At 57.6% G+C, this 13,087-nt stretch overlaps 1 protein-coding gene across 1 annotated transcript; it reads right to left on the reverse strand.

The window, feature by feature from the left end:
- Positions 1 to 969: 969 nt before the first annotated feature.
- On the reverse strand, positions 970 to 10,441 carry LOC143961903 (transmembrane protein 256 homolog). The gene is made up of 4 exons (XM_077471235.1): positions 10,307 to 10,441; positions 4,109 to 4,146; positions 1,484 to 1,564; positions 970 to 1,257 (listed from the first exon to the last, which is right to left on the reverse strand). Exons 1-4 carry the CDS (start codon positions 10,389 to 10,391, stop codon positions 1,114 to 1,116), a joined length of 348 nt encoding a protein of 115 aa, XP_077327361.1. The 5' UTR covers positions 10,392 to 10,441; the 3' UTR covers positions 970 to 1,113.
- Between the last annotated feature and the right edge of the window lie 2,646 nt (positions 10,442 to 13,087).

Raw genomic sequence — 13,087 nt, forward strand, 5'->3', positions numbered from 1 at the left:
TCCTTATCCTGCTTACAGTTGCTCTCCTTGGATCCCTGACTTCAGGCCTGGTTGATTACCCGATCTGGTTTATAAACTTTGGACTGGCTGACTACCCAATGTGGCTACAGGACTCTGGCTATGCTTGACTACACTTTTTCTATTTACCTTTTTATTTTTTATTAATAAACAAGTGTGATTTAATTGTCTCAGTCTGATTCATGGTTCCTGACAGGGAGGGGAGTTCAGGAAGGAATTTATTTCTTCTGCTGCTGGAGCAAATTGGATCATACTTTATAGGGGGGTTTCCTTCCTCTGGATCATCCATGGGTATAGGATCATGTATACGGAGGCTATTTATTTTTTCTATTGGTTGAACAAGATGAACTTGTATCTTTCTTCAACTTGACTAGCTATATACTCACCCTATAAAAAGGTACGGGAATGCAAAACTACACAGTGAATTACTGGAAATCTGTGTATGGAGCTGGGGGGTCACTGTGGGGGGGGGGGGGATGGTGGTCCTGAAGGGGGTTAGGGGACTCTGCAGCAGACTGGTTGGCTTTGTAGGGGACGAGGCTTTTTTTAAGGGAGCTGGAGGCAAGTGTGGGGGTGGGACCTCTAGAGGGTTGCCGATGGGTCTTTCCAAGAGGCTGGGTCTTTGCAGGGCACTGTGGGAGACTGGAGGGCACTGCAAGAGGTCGGGGAGCTGGACACTGCAGCAAGCTAGAGGGCACTGTGAAAAGTTAAGGGGGCACTTTATATACATATAATAATAATAATAATAATAGTGTGCGACTGTGGGCGGGGGGGCATTAGAGTGCAACCTCCTCCTCAGTGTTCTCTGTACAGCACTGCGGTATATGTTAGAGCTATATAAATGTATAATAATAATAATCTCCTCTGCTGCAGAGATTGATATCAATGGTTTGGTGTTCTGTGTACAGCTCTATGGAATTTGTCAGCACTATATGGATGAAGTAAAACAACTTAGATACATAGATTTATTATAAAATTTCACATCATATACAGAATATAAACATGTGATTTGGAATTAGTAGAAGGATAATATATATAATATACCAGGTCGGGGGGGGGGGGGGGGGGGGGGAGAAGGATCATTCAGACAGAGGATTAGAGGGCCATGGCAGCCCAGCCCAGTATGAGAAGAGTGCCTCCCAAAGGTGCAGCCTTGGTAAGAGAGGGGTTCCCGGTCAATGCATGGTAATAGAACGTCCCACAGAACAGAACAATCCCCGATGTCAGCAGAGATCCCGCCTGGAGGGGAAGGGTCAAACACACACAACATGTATTGTCACTGTATAGGATACAATAATACTGTACATACACCAGACACTAATACAGAGGGAGGGGAGATCACAGACAGGTATAAGGTGTAATAAAGAGGGATGGGGGGGGGTAGAGAGTTCCAAACGATAGAATATCAGTTCTGAGTGGAATATCCTTTTAAAATCATTTAATTACAACATAATGGCTGACCTACCAGCAGAGGGCGCCTGCAGTGAGGCACAGCCAATAAGGCCAGGCTGTGCAGGAAGTGGTACTGGTTCCCAGTTGCAAACAGCTGGAAGGAGACAGAAGTATAACTTTTTAGGAAATTCTCTTCTCTATTGTCAGCCAACTTATAAAGATAACCCCAGGGCACAGAAAAAAAAAAAACAGTGTAATGTGGTTGACTAAAAAAAATAAAAAAAATAAACACTTAAACATATTCATTGCACACAGGTATCCTACTGGGTGGTATTACGACCAGAATTGTGGTGGAGTTACACAGCGAGGTAGCCAACACCTGCAGCACTACATATCCCAGCAAACACTGTGGGGGATGGAGGGGAGCTGATCTCTCTCTGGATGTATGATAGGTGGGTATAAGACTCGGAGGAGAGGTGATATCTCTGGATGTATGACAGGTGGGTATAAGACTCTGAGGAGGGGATGGAGGGGAGGTGATATCTCTGGATGTATGACAGGTGAGTATAAGACTCGGAGGAGGGGATGGAGGGGAGGTGATATCTCTGGATGTATGACAGGTGAGTATAAGACTCGGAGGAGGGGATGGAGGGGAGGTGATATCTCTGGATGTATGACAGACTGGTATAAGACTCGGAGGAGGGGATGGAGGGGAGGTGATATCTCTGGATGTATGACAGGTGAGTATAAGACTCGGAGGAGGGAATGGAGGGGAGGTGATATCTCTCTGGATGTATGACAGGTGGGTATAAGACTCGGAGGAGGGAATGGAGGGGAGGTGATATCTCTCTGGATGTATGACAGGTGGGTATAAGACTCGGAGGAGGGGAGGTGATATCTCTGGATGTATGACAGGTGGGTATAAGACTCGGAGGAGGGGAGGTGATATCTCTGGATGTATGACAGGTGGTATAAGACTCGGAGGAGGGGATGGAGGGGAGGTGATATCTCTGGATGTATGACAGGTGGGTATAAGACTCGGAGGAGGGGACGGAGAGGAGGTGATATCTCTGGATGTATGACAGGTGAGTATAAGACTCGGAGGAGGGGATGGAGGGGAGGTGATATCTCTGGATGTATGACAGGTGAGTATAAGACTCGGAGGAGGGGATGGAGGGGAGGTGATATCTCTGGATGTATGACAGGTGAGTATAAGACTCGGAGGAGGGGATGGAGGGGAGGTGATATCTCTGGATGTATGACAGACTGGTATAAGACTCGGAGGAGGGGATGGAGGGGAGGTGATATCTCTGGATGTATGACAGACTGGTATAAGACTCGGAGGAGGGGATGGAGGGGAGGTGATATCTCTGGATGTATGACAGGTGAGTATAAGACTCGGAGGAGGGAATGGAGGGGAGGTGATATCTCTCTGGATGTATGACAGGTGGGTATAAGACTCGGAGGAGGGAATGGAGGGGAGGTGATATCTCTCTGGATGTATGACAGGTGGGTATAAGACTCGGAGGAGGGGAGGTGATATCTCTGGATGTATGACAGGTGGGTATAAGACTCGGAGGAGGGGATGGAGGGGAGGTGATATCTCTGGATGTATGACAGGTGGGTATAAGACTCGGAGGAGGGGACGGAGAGGAGGTGATATCTCTGGATGTATGACAGGTGAGTATAAGACTCGGAGGAGGGGATGGAGGGGAGGTAATATTTATGGATGTATGACAGGTGGGTATAAGACTCGGAGGAGGGGATGGAGGGGGAGGTGATATCTCTGGATGTATGACAGGTGGGTATAAGACTCGGAGGAGGGGATGGAGGGGAGGTGATATCTCTGGATGTATGACAGGTGGGTATAAGACTCGGAGGAGGGGATGTGATATCTCTGGATGTATGACAGGTGGGTATAAGACTCTGAGGAGGGGATGGAGGGGAGGTGATATCTCTGGATGTATGACAGGTGGGTATAAGACTCGGAGGAGGGGGTGGAGGGGAGGTGATATCTCTGGATGTATGACAGGTGGGTATAAGACTCGGAGGAGGGGGTGGAGGGAGGTGATATCTCTGGATGTATGACAGGTGGGTATAAGACTCGGAGGAGGGGATGGAGGGGAGGTGATATCTCTGGATGTATGACAGGTGAGTATAAGGCTCGGAGGGGATGGAGGGGAGGTGATATCTCTGGATGTATGACAGGTGGGTATAAGACTCTGAGGAGGGGATGGAGGGGAGGTGATATCTCTGGATGTATGACAGGTGGGTATAAGACTCGGAGGAGGGGATGGAGGGGAGGTGATATCTCTGGATGTATGACAGGTGGGTATAAGACTCGGAGGAGGGGATGGAGGGGAGGTGATATCTCTGGATGTATGACAGGTGGGTATAAGACTCGGAGGAGGGGATGGAGGGGAGGTGATATCTCTGGATGTATGACAGGTGGGTATAAGACTCTGAGGAGGGGATGGAGGGGAGGTGATATCTCTGGATGTATGACAGGTGGGTATAAGACTCGGAGGAGGGGATGGAGGGGAGGTGATATCTCTGGATGTATGACAGGTGAGTATAAGACTCGGAGGAGGGGAGGGGTGGTTCAAACTAATCCTGAAGTGTTGCCATAATTCTAATAAAAGTATTATAACCGATACATTCTGGAAAAAAAAAAGAACACCTCCTGAGGACGCCTCACCTCTTTCAGGTATTCATCGCGGTCGCTGCGTCTGAATCCTGCAAGAGACACAAAATGATAAAAACTTCAGGTGATAAGAAAATAAAAGAAGTGACCAGCTGAGCTACAGAGGAGTTTATTGGTGAATCTCTCTTACTGTAGGGGGGGAGGGGCTGTGGCTGAGGTCAGGAAGACACAAAGATCACATAGATACTTATATATTTAAAACCATTCTGGCTCCACCCATTCCTGATGTTGATAGAGCACATTGGTCAGGGATGGGTGGAGCCAGAATGGTTTTAAGAGTGTTGCAGTTTCCCATCAGGTCCACTCTCATGGCCAGTGGGAGGAGCCAGAAGTTAAATAGCTCAGCCAATCCAATTATGCATTGGCCCATTCCTCTCCTCTATTGTGTGGCCGGTGTAGTGTCATATTTTGCTCCCCATCATAGAATCATAGAGGAGGGGGGGAGAAGAGGGGAGAGAGAGGGGGGGTAAGAAGAGGGGAGAGGGGGGGGGGAGAAGAGGGGAGAGAGGGGGGGAGAGAGAGGGGGGGGAGAAGAGGGGAGAGAGAGGGGGGGGAGAAGAGGGGAGAGAGAGGGGGGGAGAAGAGGGGAGAGAGGGGGGGGGGGGGGAGAAGAGGGGAGAGAGGGGGGGGGGGGAGAAGAGGGGAGAGAGGGGGGGGAGAGAGGGGGGGAGAAGAGAAGAGGGGAGAGAGGGGGGAGAAGAGGGGAGAGAGAGGGGGGGAGAAGAGGAGAGAGGGGGGGGAGAAGAGGAGAGAGGGGGGGTGGAGAAGAGGGGAGAGGGGGGGGAGAAGAGGGGGGGAAGGAGGGAGAAGAGGGGAGAGAGAGGGGGGGAGAAGAGGGGAGAGAAGAGGGGGAGAGAAGAGGGGGAGAGAAGAGGGGGAGAGAAGAGGGGGAGAGAAGAGGGGGAGAGAAGAGGGGGAGAGAAGAGGGGGAGAGAAGAGGGGGAGAGAAGAGGGGGAGAGAAGAGGGGGAGAGAAGAGGGGGGAGAGAAGAGGGGAGAGAGGGGGGGAGAAGAGGGGAGAGAGGGGGGGGAGAAGAGGGGAGAGAGGGGGGGGGAGAAGAGGGGAGAGAGGGGGGGAGAAGAGGGGAGAGAGGGGGGGGAGAAGAGGGGGGGGGAGAGGGGGGGGGGGAAGAGGGGAGAGAGAGGGGGGGGGAGAAGAGGGGAGAGAGAGGGGGGGGAGAAGAGGGGAGAGAGAGGGGGGGGGGGAGAAGAGGGGAGAGAGAGGGGGGGGGGAGAAGAGGGGAGAGGGGGGGAGAGGAGGGGGAGAGAGGGGGGGGGAGAGAGGGGAGAGGGGGGGAGAAGAGGGGAGAGAGGGGGAGAAAAGGGGAGAGAGGGGGGAGAAGAGGGGAGAGGGAGAAGAGGGGAGAGAGGGGGGGAGAAGAGGAGGGAGAGGGGGGGGAGAAGAGGAGGGAGAGGGGGGGGGAGAAGAGGAGGGAGAGGGGGGGGGAGAAGAGGAGGGAGAGGGGGGGGGGAGAAGAGGAGGGAGAGGGGGGGGGGAGAAGAGGAGGGAGAGGGGGGGAGAAGAGGAGGGAGAGGGGGAGAGAAGAGGGGGGAGAGAGAGGGGGGGGAGAAGAGGGGAGGGGAGAGAGAGGAGGGAGGAGAGAGAGAGAGGAGGGAGAGAGAGAGAGGAGGGGAGAGAGAGAGGAGGGGAGAGAGAGAGAGAGAGAGAGAGAGAGAGGAGGGGGAGAAGGGGGGAGGGAGGGAGAAGAGGGAAGAGGGGGGGAAGAGGGGAGAAGAGGGGAGAGGGGGGGAAGAAGGAGGGAGAAGAGGGGAGAGAGGGGGGAGAAGAGGGGAGAGAGGGGTGGGAGAAGAGGGGAGAGAGGGGTGGGAGAAGAGGGGAGAGAGGGGTGGGGAGAAAGGGGTGGGAGAACAGGGGAGAGAGAGGGGGGGAGAAGAGGGGGGGAGAAGAGGGGAGAGAGGGGGGGGGAAGAGGGGAGAGATGGGGGGAGAGGGGAGAGAGGAGAAGAGGGAGAAATGGGGGTTGGAGAAGAGGGGAGAGGGGGGGAGAAGAGGGGGGGAAGAGGGAGAGAGGGGGGGGAAGAGGGGAGAGAGGGGGGGGAAGAGGGGAGAGAGGGGGGGGAAGAGGGGAGAGAGGGGAGAAGGGGGGGGGGGGAGAAGAGGGGGAGAGGGGGGAGAAGAGGGGAGAGAGGGGGGGAGAAGAGGGGAGAGAGGGGGGGGAGAAGAGGGGAGGGGAGAGAGAGGGGAGAGAGAGGAGGGGAGAGAGAGAGGAGGGGAGAGAGGGGGGGAGAGGGAGGGAGAAGAGGGAAGAGGGGGGGAGAAGAGGGGAGAGAGGGGGGGGAGAAGAGGGGAGAGAGGGGGGGGGAAGAGGGAGAGAGGGGGGGGAGAGGGGGGAGACGAGGGAGAGAGGGGGGGAGAGGGAGAGGGGGGAGAAGACGAGGGGGGGGAAGAAGAGGGGAGAGGGGGGGAAGAAGAGGGGAGAGGGGGGAGAGAGGGGGGGAGAAGAGGGGAGAGGGGGGAAGGGAGGGGGGGAAGAAGAGGGGAGAGGGGGGAAGAAGAGGGGAGAGGGGGAGAAGAGGGGAGGGAGAAGAGGGGAGAGAGGGGGGAGAAGAGGGGAGAGAGGGGGGAGAGAGGGGGGGAGAGAGGGGAGGGAGAAGAGTGGAGAGGGGGGGGGAGAAGAGGGGAGAGGGGGGAGAAGAGGGGGAGGGGAGAGAGGGGGGGAGAAGAGGGCAGAGAGGGGGGGAGAAGAGGGCAGAGAGGGGGGGAGAAGAGGGCAGAGAGGGGGGGAGAGAGAGGAAGGGGGAGAGGGGGGAGAAGAGGGGAGAGGGGGGGGGAAGAAGAGGGGAGAGGGGGGGAAAGAAGAGGGGAGAGGGGGGGAAAGAAGAGGGGAGAGGGGGGGAAAGAAGAGGGGAGAGGGGGGGGGAAAGAAGAGGGGAGAGGGGGGGGAAAGAAGAGGGGAGAGGGGGGGGAAGGAAGAGGGGAGGGGGGGGGGAAGAAGAGGGGAGGGGGGGGGGAAGAAGAGGGGAGAGGGGGGGAGAAGAGGGGAGAGAGGGGGGGAGAAGAGGGGAGAGAGTGGGGGAGAAGAGGGGAGAGAGTGGGGGAGAAGAGGGGGGGAGAAGAGGGGAGAGAGGGGGGGAGAAGAGGGAGAGAGGGGGGGAGAAGAGGGGAGGAGGAGAAGAGGGGAGAGGGGGGAGGAGAAGAGGGGAGAGGGGGGGGAGAAGAGGGAGGGAGAAGAGGGGAGAGGGGGGAAAGAAGAGGGGAGAGAGGGGGGGGAGAGAAGAGGGGAGAGAGGGGGGGAGAGAAGAGGGGAGAGAGGGGGGAGAGAAGAGGGGAGAAGAGGGGGGGGAGAAGAGGGGGAAGAAGAGGGGAGAGGGGGGGAAGAAGAGGGGAGGGGGGGAAGAAGAGGGGAGGGGGGGGAAGAAGAGGGGAGGGGGGGGGAAGAAGAGGGGAGGGGGGGGGGAAGAAGAGGGGAGGGGGGGGGGAAGAAGAGGGGAGGGGGGGGGGGGGGAAGAGAGAAGAGGGGAGGGGGGGAGAGAGAAGGGAGAGGGGGGGGGAGAAGAGGGGAGAGGGGGGGGAGAAGAGGGGAGAGGGGGGGGAGAAGGGGGAGAGGGGGGGGGGGGGGAGAAGAGAGGGGAGAGAGGGAGAGGGAGGGGGAAGAAGAGGGGATAGGGGGAAGAAGAGGGGAGAGGAGGGGGGAAGAGGGGAGGAGAGGAGAGGGAGTTAAAAAGGGGAAGGAGGACGAGAAGAGGGGGGGGAAGGAGGACGAGAAGAGGGGGGGGGAAGGAGGACGAGAAGAGGGGGGGGGAAGGAGGACGAGAAGAGGGGGGGGGAAGGAGGACGAGAAGAGGGGGGGGGAAGGAAGACGAGAAGAGGGGGGGGAAGGAGGACGAGAAGAGGGGGGGGAAGGAGGACGAGAAGAGGGGGGGGAAGGAGGACGAGAAGAGGGGGGGGAAGGAGGACGAGAAGAGGGGGGGAAGGGAGGACGAGAAGAGGGGGGGGGGGGAAGGAGGACGAGAAGAGGGGGGGGGAAGGAGGACGAGAAGAGGGGGGGAAGGAGGACGAGAAGAGGGGGGGGGGGAAGGAGGACGAGAAGAGGGGGGGGGGAAGGAGGACGAGAAGAGGGGGGGGGGGGAAGGAGGACGAGAAGAGGGGGGGAAGGAGGACGAGAAGAGGGGGGGGAAGGAGGACGAGAAGAGGGGGGGAAGGAGGACGGAGGGGGGGGAAGGAGGACGAGAAGAGGGGGGGGAAGGAGGACGAGAAGAGGGGGGGGAGAGGACGAGAAGAGGGGGGGGAGGACGAGAAGAGGGGGGGAGGACGAGAAGAGGGGGGGGGGAGGACGAGAAGAGGGGGGGGGAGGAGGACGAGAAGAGGGGGGGGGGGAAGGAGGACGAGAAGAGGGGGGGGAAGGAGGACGAGAAGAGGGGGGGGAAGGAGGACGAGAAGAGGGGGGGAGGAGGACGAGAAGAGGGGGGGGGAAGGAGGACGAGAAGAGGGGGGGGAAGGAGGACGAGAAGAGGGGGGGAGGACGACGAGAAGAGGGGGGGGAGGACGACGAGAAGAGGGGGGAGAAGGAGACGAGAAGAGGGGGGGGAAGGAGGACGAGAAGAGGGGGGGGAAGGAGGACGAGAAGAGGGGGGGAAGGAGGACGAGAAGAGGGGGGGGAAGGAGGACGAGAAGAGGGGGGGGGGAAGGAGGACGAGAAGAGGGGGGGGGGAAGGAGGACGAGAAGAGGGGGGGGGGAAGGAGGACGAGAAGAGGGGGGGGGGAAGGAGGACGAGAAGAGGGGGGGGGGGAAGGAGGACGAGAAGAGGGGGGGGGAAGGAGGACGAGAAGAGGGGGGGGGAGGAGGACGAGAAGAGGGGGGGAGGAGGACGAGAAGAGGGGGGGGGGAAGGAGGACGAGAAGAGGGGGGGAAGGAGGACGAGAAGAGGGGGGAGGACGACGAGAAGAGGGGGGGGAGGACGACGAGAAGAGGGGGGGAGGACGACGAGAAGAGGGGGGGGGAAGGAGGACGAGAAGAGGGGGGGGGAAGGACGATGAGAAGAGGGGGGGGGGGGAAGGACGATGAGAAGAGGGGGGGGAAGGAGGACGAGAAGAGGGGGGGGAAGGAGGACGAGAAGAGGGGGGGGAAGGAGGACGAGAAGAGGGGGGGGGAAGGAGGACGAGAAGAGGGGGGGGGAAGGAGGACGAGAAGAGGGGGGGAAAGGAGGACGAGAAGAGGGGGGGGAAAGGAGGACGAGAAGAGGGGGGGGGGAAAGGAGGACGAGAAGAGGGGGGGAAGGAGGACGAGAAGAGGGGGGGGAAGGAGGACGAGAAGAGGGGGGGGGAGGACAAGAAGAGGGAGGGAAGGAGGACAAGAAGAGGGAGGGAAGGAGGACAAGAAGAGGGAGGGAAGGAGGACGAGAAGAGGGGGGGAGAGAAAAAGGGGGAGGGGGGAGGTAAAAAGGGGGAGGGGGAGGTAAAAAGGGGGAGGGGGAGGTAAAAAGGGGAGGGAGGAAGGAGGAGAATGAAGAGTGAAGAGGGGGAAGGAGGACGAGAAGAGGGGGGTAAGAAGGGAGGGGGGAGAGAAGGGAGGGGGGAGAGAAGGGAGGGGGGAGAGAAGGGGAGAAGGGAGGGAGGGGAGAAGGGAGGGAGGGGAGAAGGGGAGAAGGGAGGGAGGGGAGAAGGGAGGGAGGGGAGAAGGGGGGGAGAAGGGAGGGAGGGAGAAGGGGGGAAGAAGGGAGGGGGAAAGGGGGGGGGGGAAGAAGGAGGAAGGTGGAGGAGGGAAAAAGGAGAAGGAAGAAGGGAGGGGGGCGAGAAGGGGGAAGAAGGGAGGGGGGCGAGAAGGGAGAAGAAGGGAGGGGGAAGAAGGTAGAGGAGGGGGAAGAGGGAGAGAAGAGGAGCTCCCCTATTGCCCCCAGAATAGAGGGGGTCCCATAGGCCTCGCGGAGCCGTGCGACATTTCTGGGGTCCCCATAGGCCTCAGTGCCTGTAGCCCACACACATACACACACAGTACACAGGCTTCCCATACATCTCGTCACATATGTGGGAGAACCCAGCGGGGAAAGCTCGGCTCCTGTCAGGTGTGTGGATGATATACACGGTGCTGTCACTTTAAGGCAGCGATTTTTTTTTTTTTTAATGGACGTACAATGTTCACAGACACAGAGTACAATATACTATCCCATCCCACTTCCTGTATATATATATATATAAAATGGGGCCCCAGCCGGGCTCCGGACTTTTCTCTCACCATGAGCTCCATAGGCTCCCAGACTGACAGCCAGGGCCCCTGACACAGCCCCGACCCTCCCCCACACTCTGCCCGACGCCGCCATCTTGCTCCTCCACTTCCCGGGCACGCCCACCCCCTCAGCCCCGCCCTGGCTGCAATCTTCGCCAGTAATCTCCCGCACATGACGGCCGCGTGCCGCACGTACTCAGAGATGACGTCACGGGTTAAGTCAGGTCATGGTGAATAGAGCCGGGGAGTAACGTCACCATTTTGGATGTGGGCATCTGCCCTTCCATGTACAATACATACGAGCGAGTCCCGGTATATAAAAGATCACGCAGAGTTTGGAGGGTTAGGGTCCTGCTGCTTCACCTGAATACATTTTCTAGTGGGTAACTTGTTGTTATGGTGAGGAAGCTTTTATCCTAGCAATCCTACCAATGTGTGTCCTAGCAACCAATGACACTGTGTGACCTGTGTCCTAGCAACCAATGACACCATGTGACCTGTGTCCTAGCAACCAATGACACCATGTGACCTGTGTCCTAGCAACCAATGACACCGTGTGACCTGTGTCCTAGCAACCAATGACACCGTGTGACCTGTGTCCTAGCAACCAATGACACCATGTGACCTGTGTCCTAACAACCAATGACACCATGTGACCTGTGTCCTAACAACCAATGACACTGTGTGACCTGTGTCCTAGCAACCAATGAAACAGTGTGACCTGTGTCCTAGCAACCAATGACACTGTGTGACCTGTGTCCTAGCAACCAATGACACTGTTTGACCTGTGTCCTAGCATGGATGGGTCTAGGTTGGGATGAGGAGTTGTTGCAGTCAGGATGTGTCCTGCCTGCAAAAGCTCCTCACCCCTACCTAGACCCATCCTGACTGCAATCTATCTTGACTGGGAAGGGTACCTTGCTAGGGGGGAAAAGGACTTGGTGCAATCAGGATGGGTCTAAGGGTAAAGGGCTATTGGAGGCAGGATGGGTCTAGGAGTAAAGGGTTGTTGGAGGCAGGATGGGTCTAGGGGTAAAGGGCTGTTGGAGGCAGGATGGGTCTAGGGGTAAAGGGCTGATGCTGGCAGGGTGGGTCTAGGGGTAAAGGGCTGCGGCTGGCAGGGTGGGTCTAGGGGTAAAGGGCTGTTGGAGGCAGGATGGGTGCAGTTCTTGGTCATAGAGCCGGTGTGTCTTTCAGGGCCGTCTGACGTACTTTTTTTTCTGCTTCTAAACACCCCTGCATGTCAGTCATTGTGTCCATGCACACTCAGGTGTTTGGAGGCTGAAAAGAAACCCACTGCCAGGGCTTCCAGGAAAAAAAACCCCAAAAAAACCCTTGTAAATGCATGTAAACGCTGTTAAAATGCATTACCACAAGGCGCGTTTTGCGCTTAGGCATTAATTCATTTCAATGGTAACAATAAATTCTTATTCTGGACATTAAAATGAATGAACACCCAGGCACATGGTATGCCTAAATGCGTTATATGCATTTACGCACGTCAAGCATTTTTTTTCTGCCAAAACGCTGCTGCCAGGAGGAAAGGCATCTAGGAGAGATGGTAAAATGTCCAATGTGCTGGAGGTCTTAAGGAATCTGTGACTGGGTGGAAGAAGAAGGGAAGCCATGACCTGGAAGTGGTTGAGCTATGGGGCACTGCGTGACTGAGGGCTTTCAGGGGGACTGGGGGCATTGTAGAACATTGAAGAGCACTGCAGGGGGTGGGTGGCACTGGCGCAGGTTGGGGGGGGGGAACTGAGGGCTCTCAGGGGGCCTAGGGACATTGTTGAACATTGAGAAGCACAGCGGGGGGGGGGGGGGGGCACTGGCAGCTCTCAGGGACCTGTGGGCATTGTGAAACATTCAAGGGGTAGGTGGCACTGGGAAAGGTTGGGAGGGGGCACTGAGGAGATGAGGACTCTCAGGGGCATTCTGGAACATTAAGGGGCACTGCAGGGGGTGAGTTGCACTGGCGAAGGTTTGGAGAGGGGCATTGTGGGGCTAAAGGTTCTCAGGGGGCCTGGGGGCATTGTGGAACATTGAGGGGCACCGCAGGGGGTGGGTGGCACAGATGAAGGTTGGGGGGCATTGAGGAACTGAGAGTCTCAGGGGACCTGGGGGCATTGTGGAACATTGAGGGGCACCGCAGGGGGTGGGTGGCACAGATGAAGGTTGGGGGGCATTGAGGAGCGGAAGGTCTTGGGACCTGGGGGCATTGTGGAACATTGAGGTGCACTGCAGGGGGTGGGTGGCACTGGCAAAGGTTTGGGGGGCAGTGTGCAGCTGAGGGCTCTCAAGGGGCCTGGGGGCATTGTGGAATGCTGAGGGGCACTGCAGGGGGTGGGTGGCACAGACAAAGGTTGGGTTGGCATTGAGGAGCTGAGGGTCTCGGGACCCGGGGGCATTGTGGAACATTGATGTGCACTTCAGGGGGTGGGTGGCACTGGCAAAGATTTGGGGGGCAGTGAGGGGCTGGGGGCTCTCAGGGGGCCTGGGGGCATTGTGGAATGCTGAGGGGCACTACAGGCGGTGGGTGGCACTGGCGAAGGTTTGGGGGACATTGAGGGGCTAAGCGCTCTCAGGGGCCTGGGGGCATTGTGGAATGCTCAGAGGCACTGCAGGGGGTGGGTGGGTGTCACTGGCGAAGGTTAGGGGGACCACTGAGGGCTCTCAGGGGGCCTAGGGACATTGTGGAACGCTGAGGGGCACTGCAGTTGATGGGTTGCACAGAGGAAGGTTTGGAGGCAATGAGGAGCTGGGGACTCTCAGGGGGCCTAGGGGCATTGTGGA

The sequence above is a fragment of the Lithobates pipiens genome, unplaced genomic scaffold (assembly GCF_037356315.1).
Source record: "Lithobates pipiens isolate NorthernLeopardFrog02 unplaced genomic scaffold, aLitPip1_a1.2 Scaffold_8, whole genome shotgun sequence".
Lineage (NCBI taxonomy): Eukaryota > Metazoa > Chordata > Amphibia > Anura > Ranidae > Lithobates > Lithobates pipiens.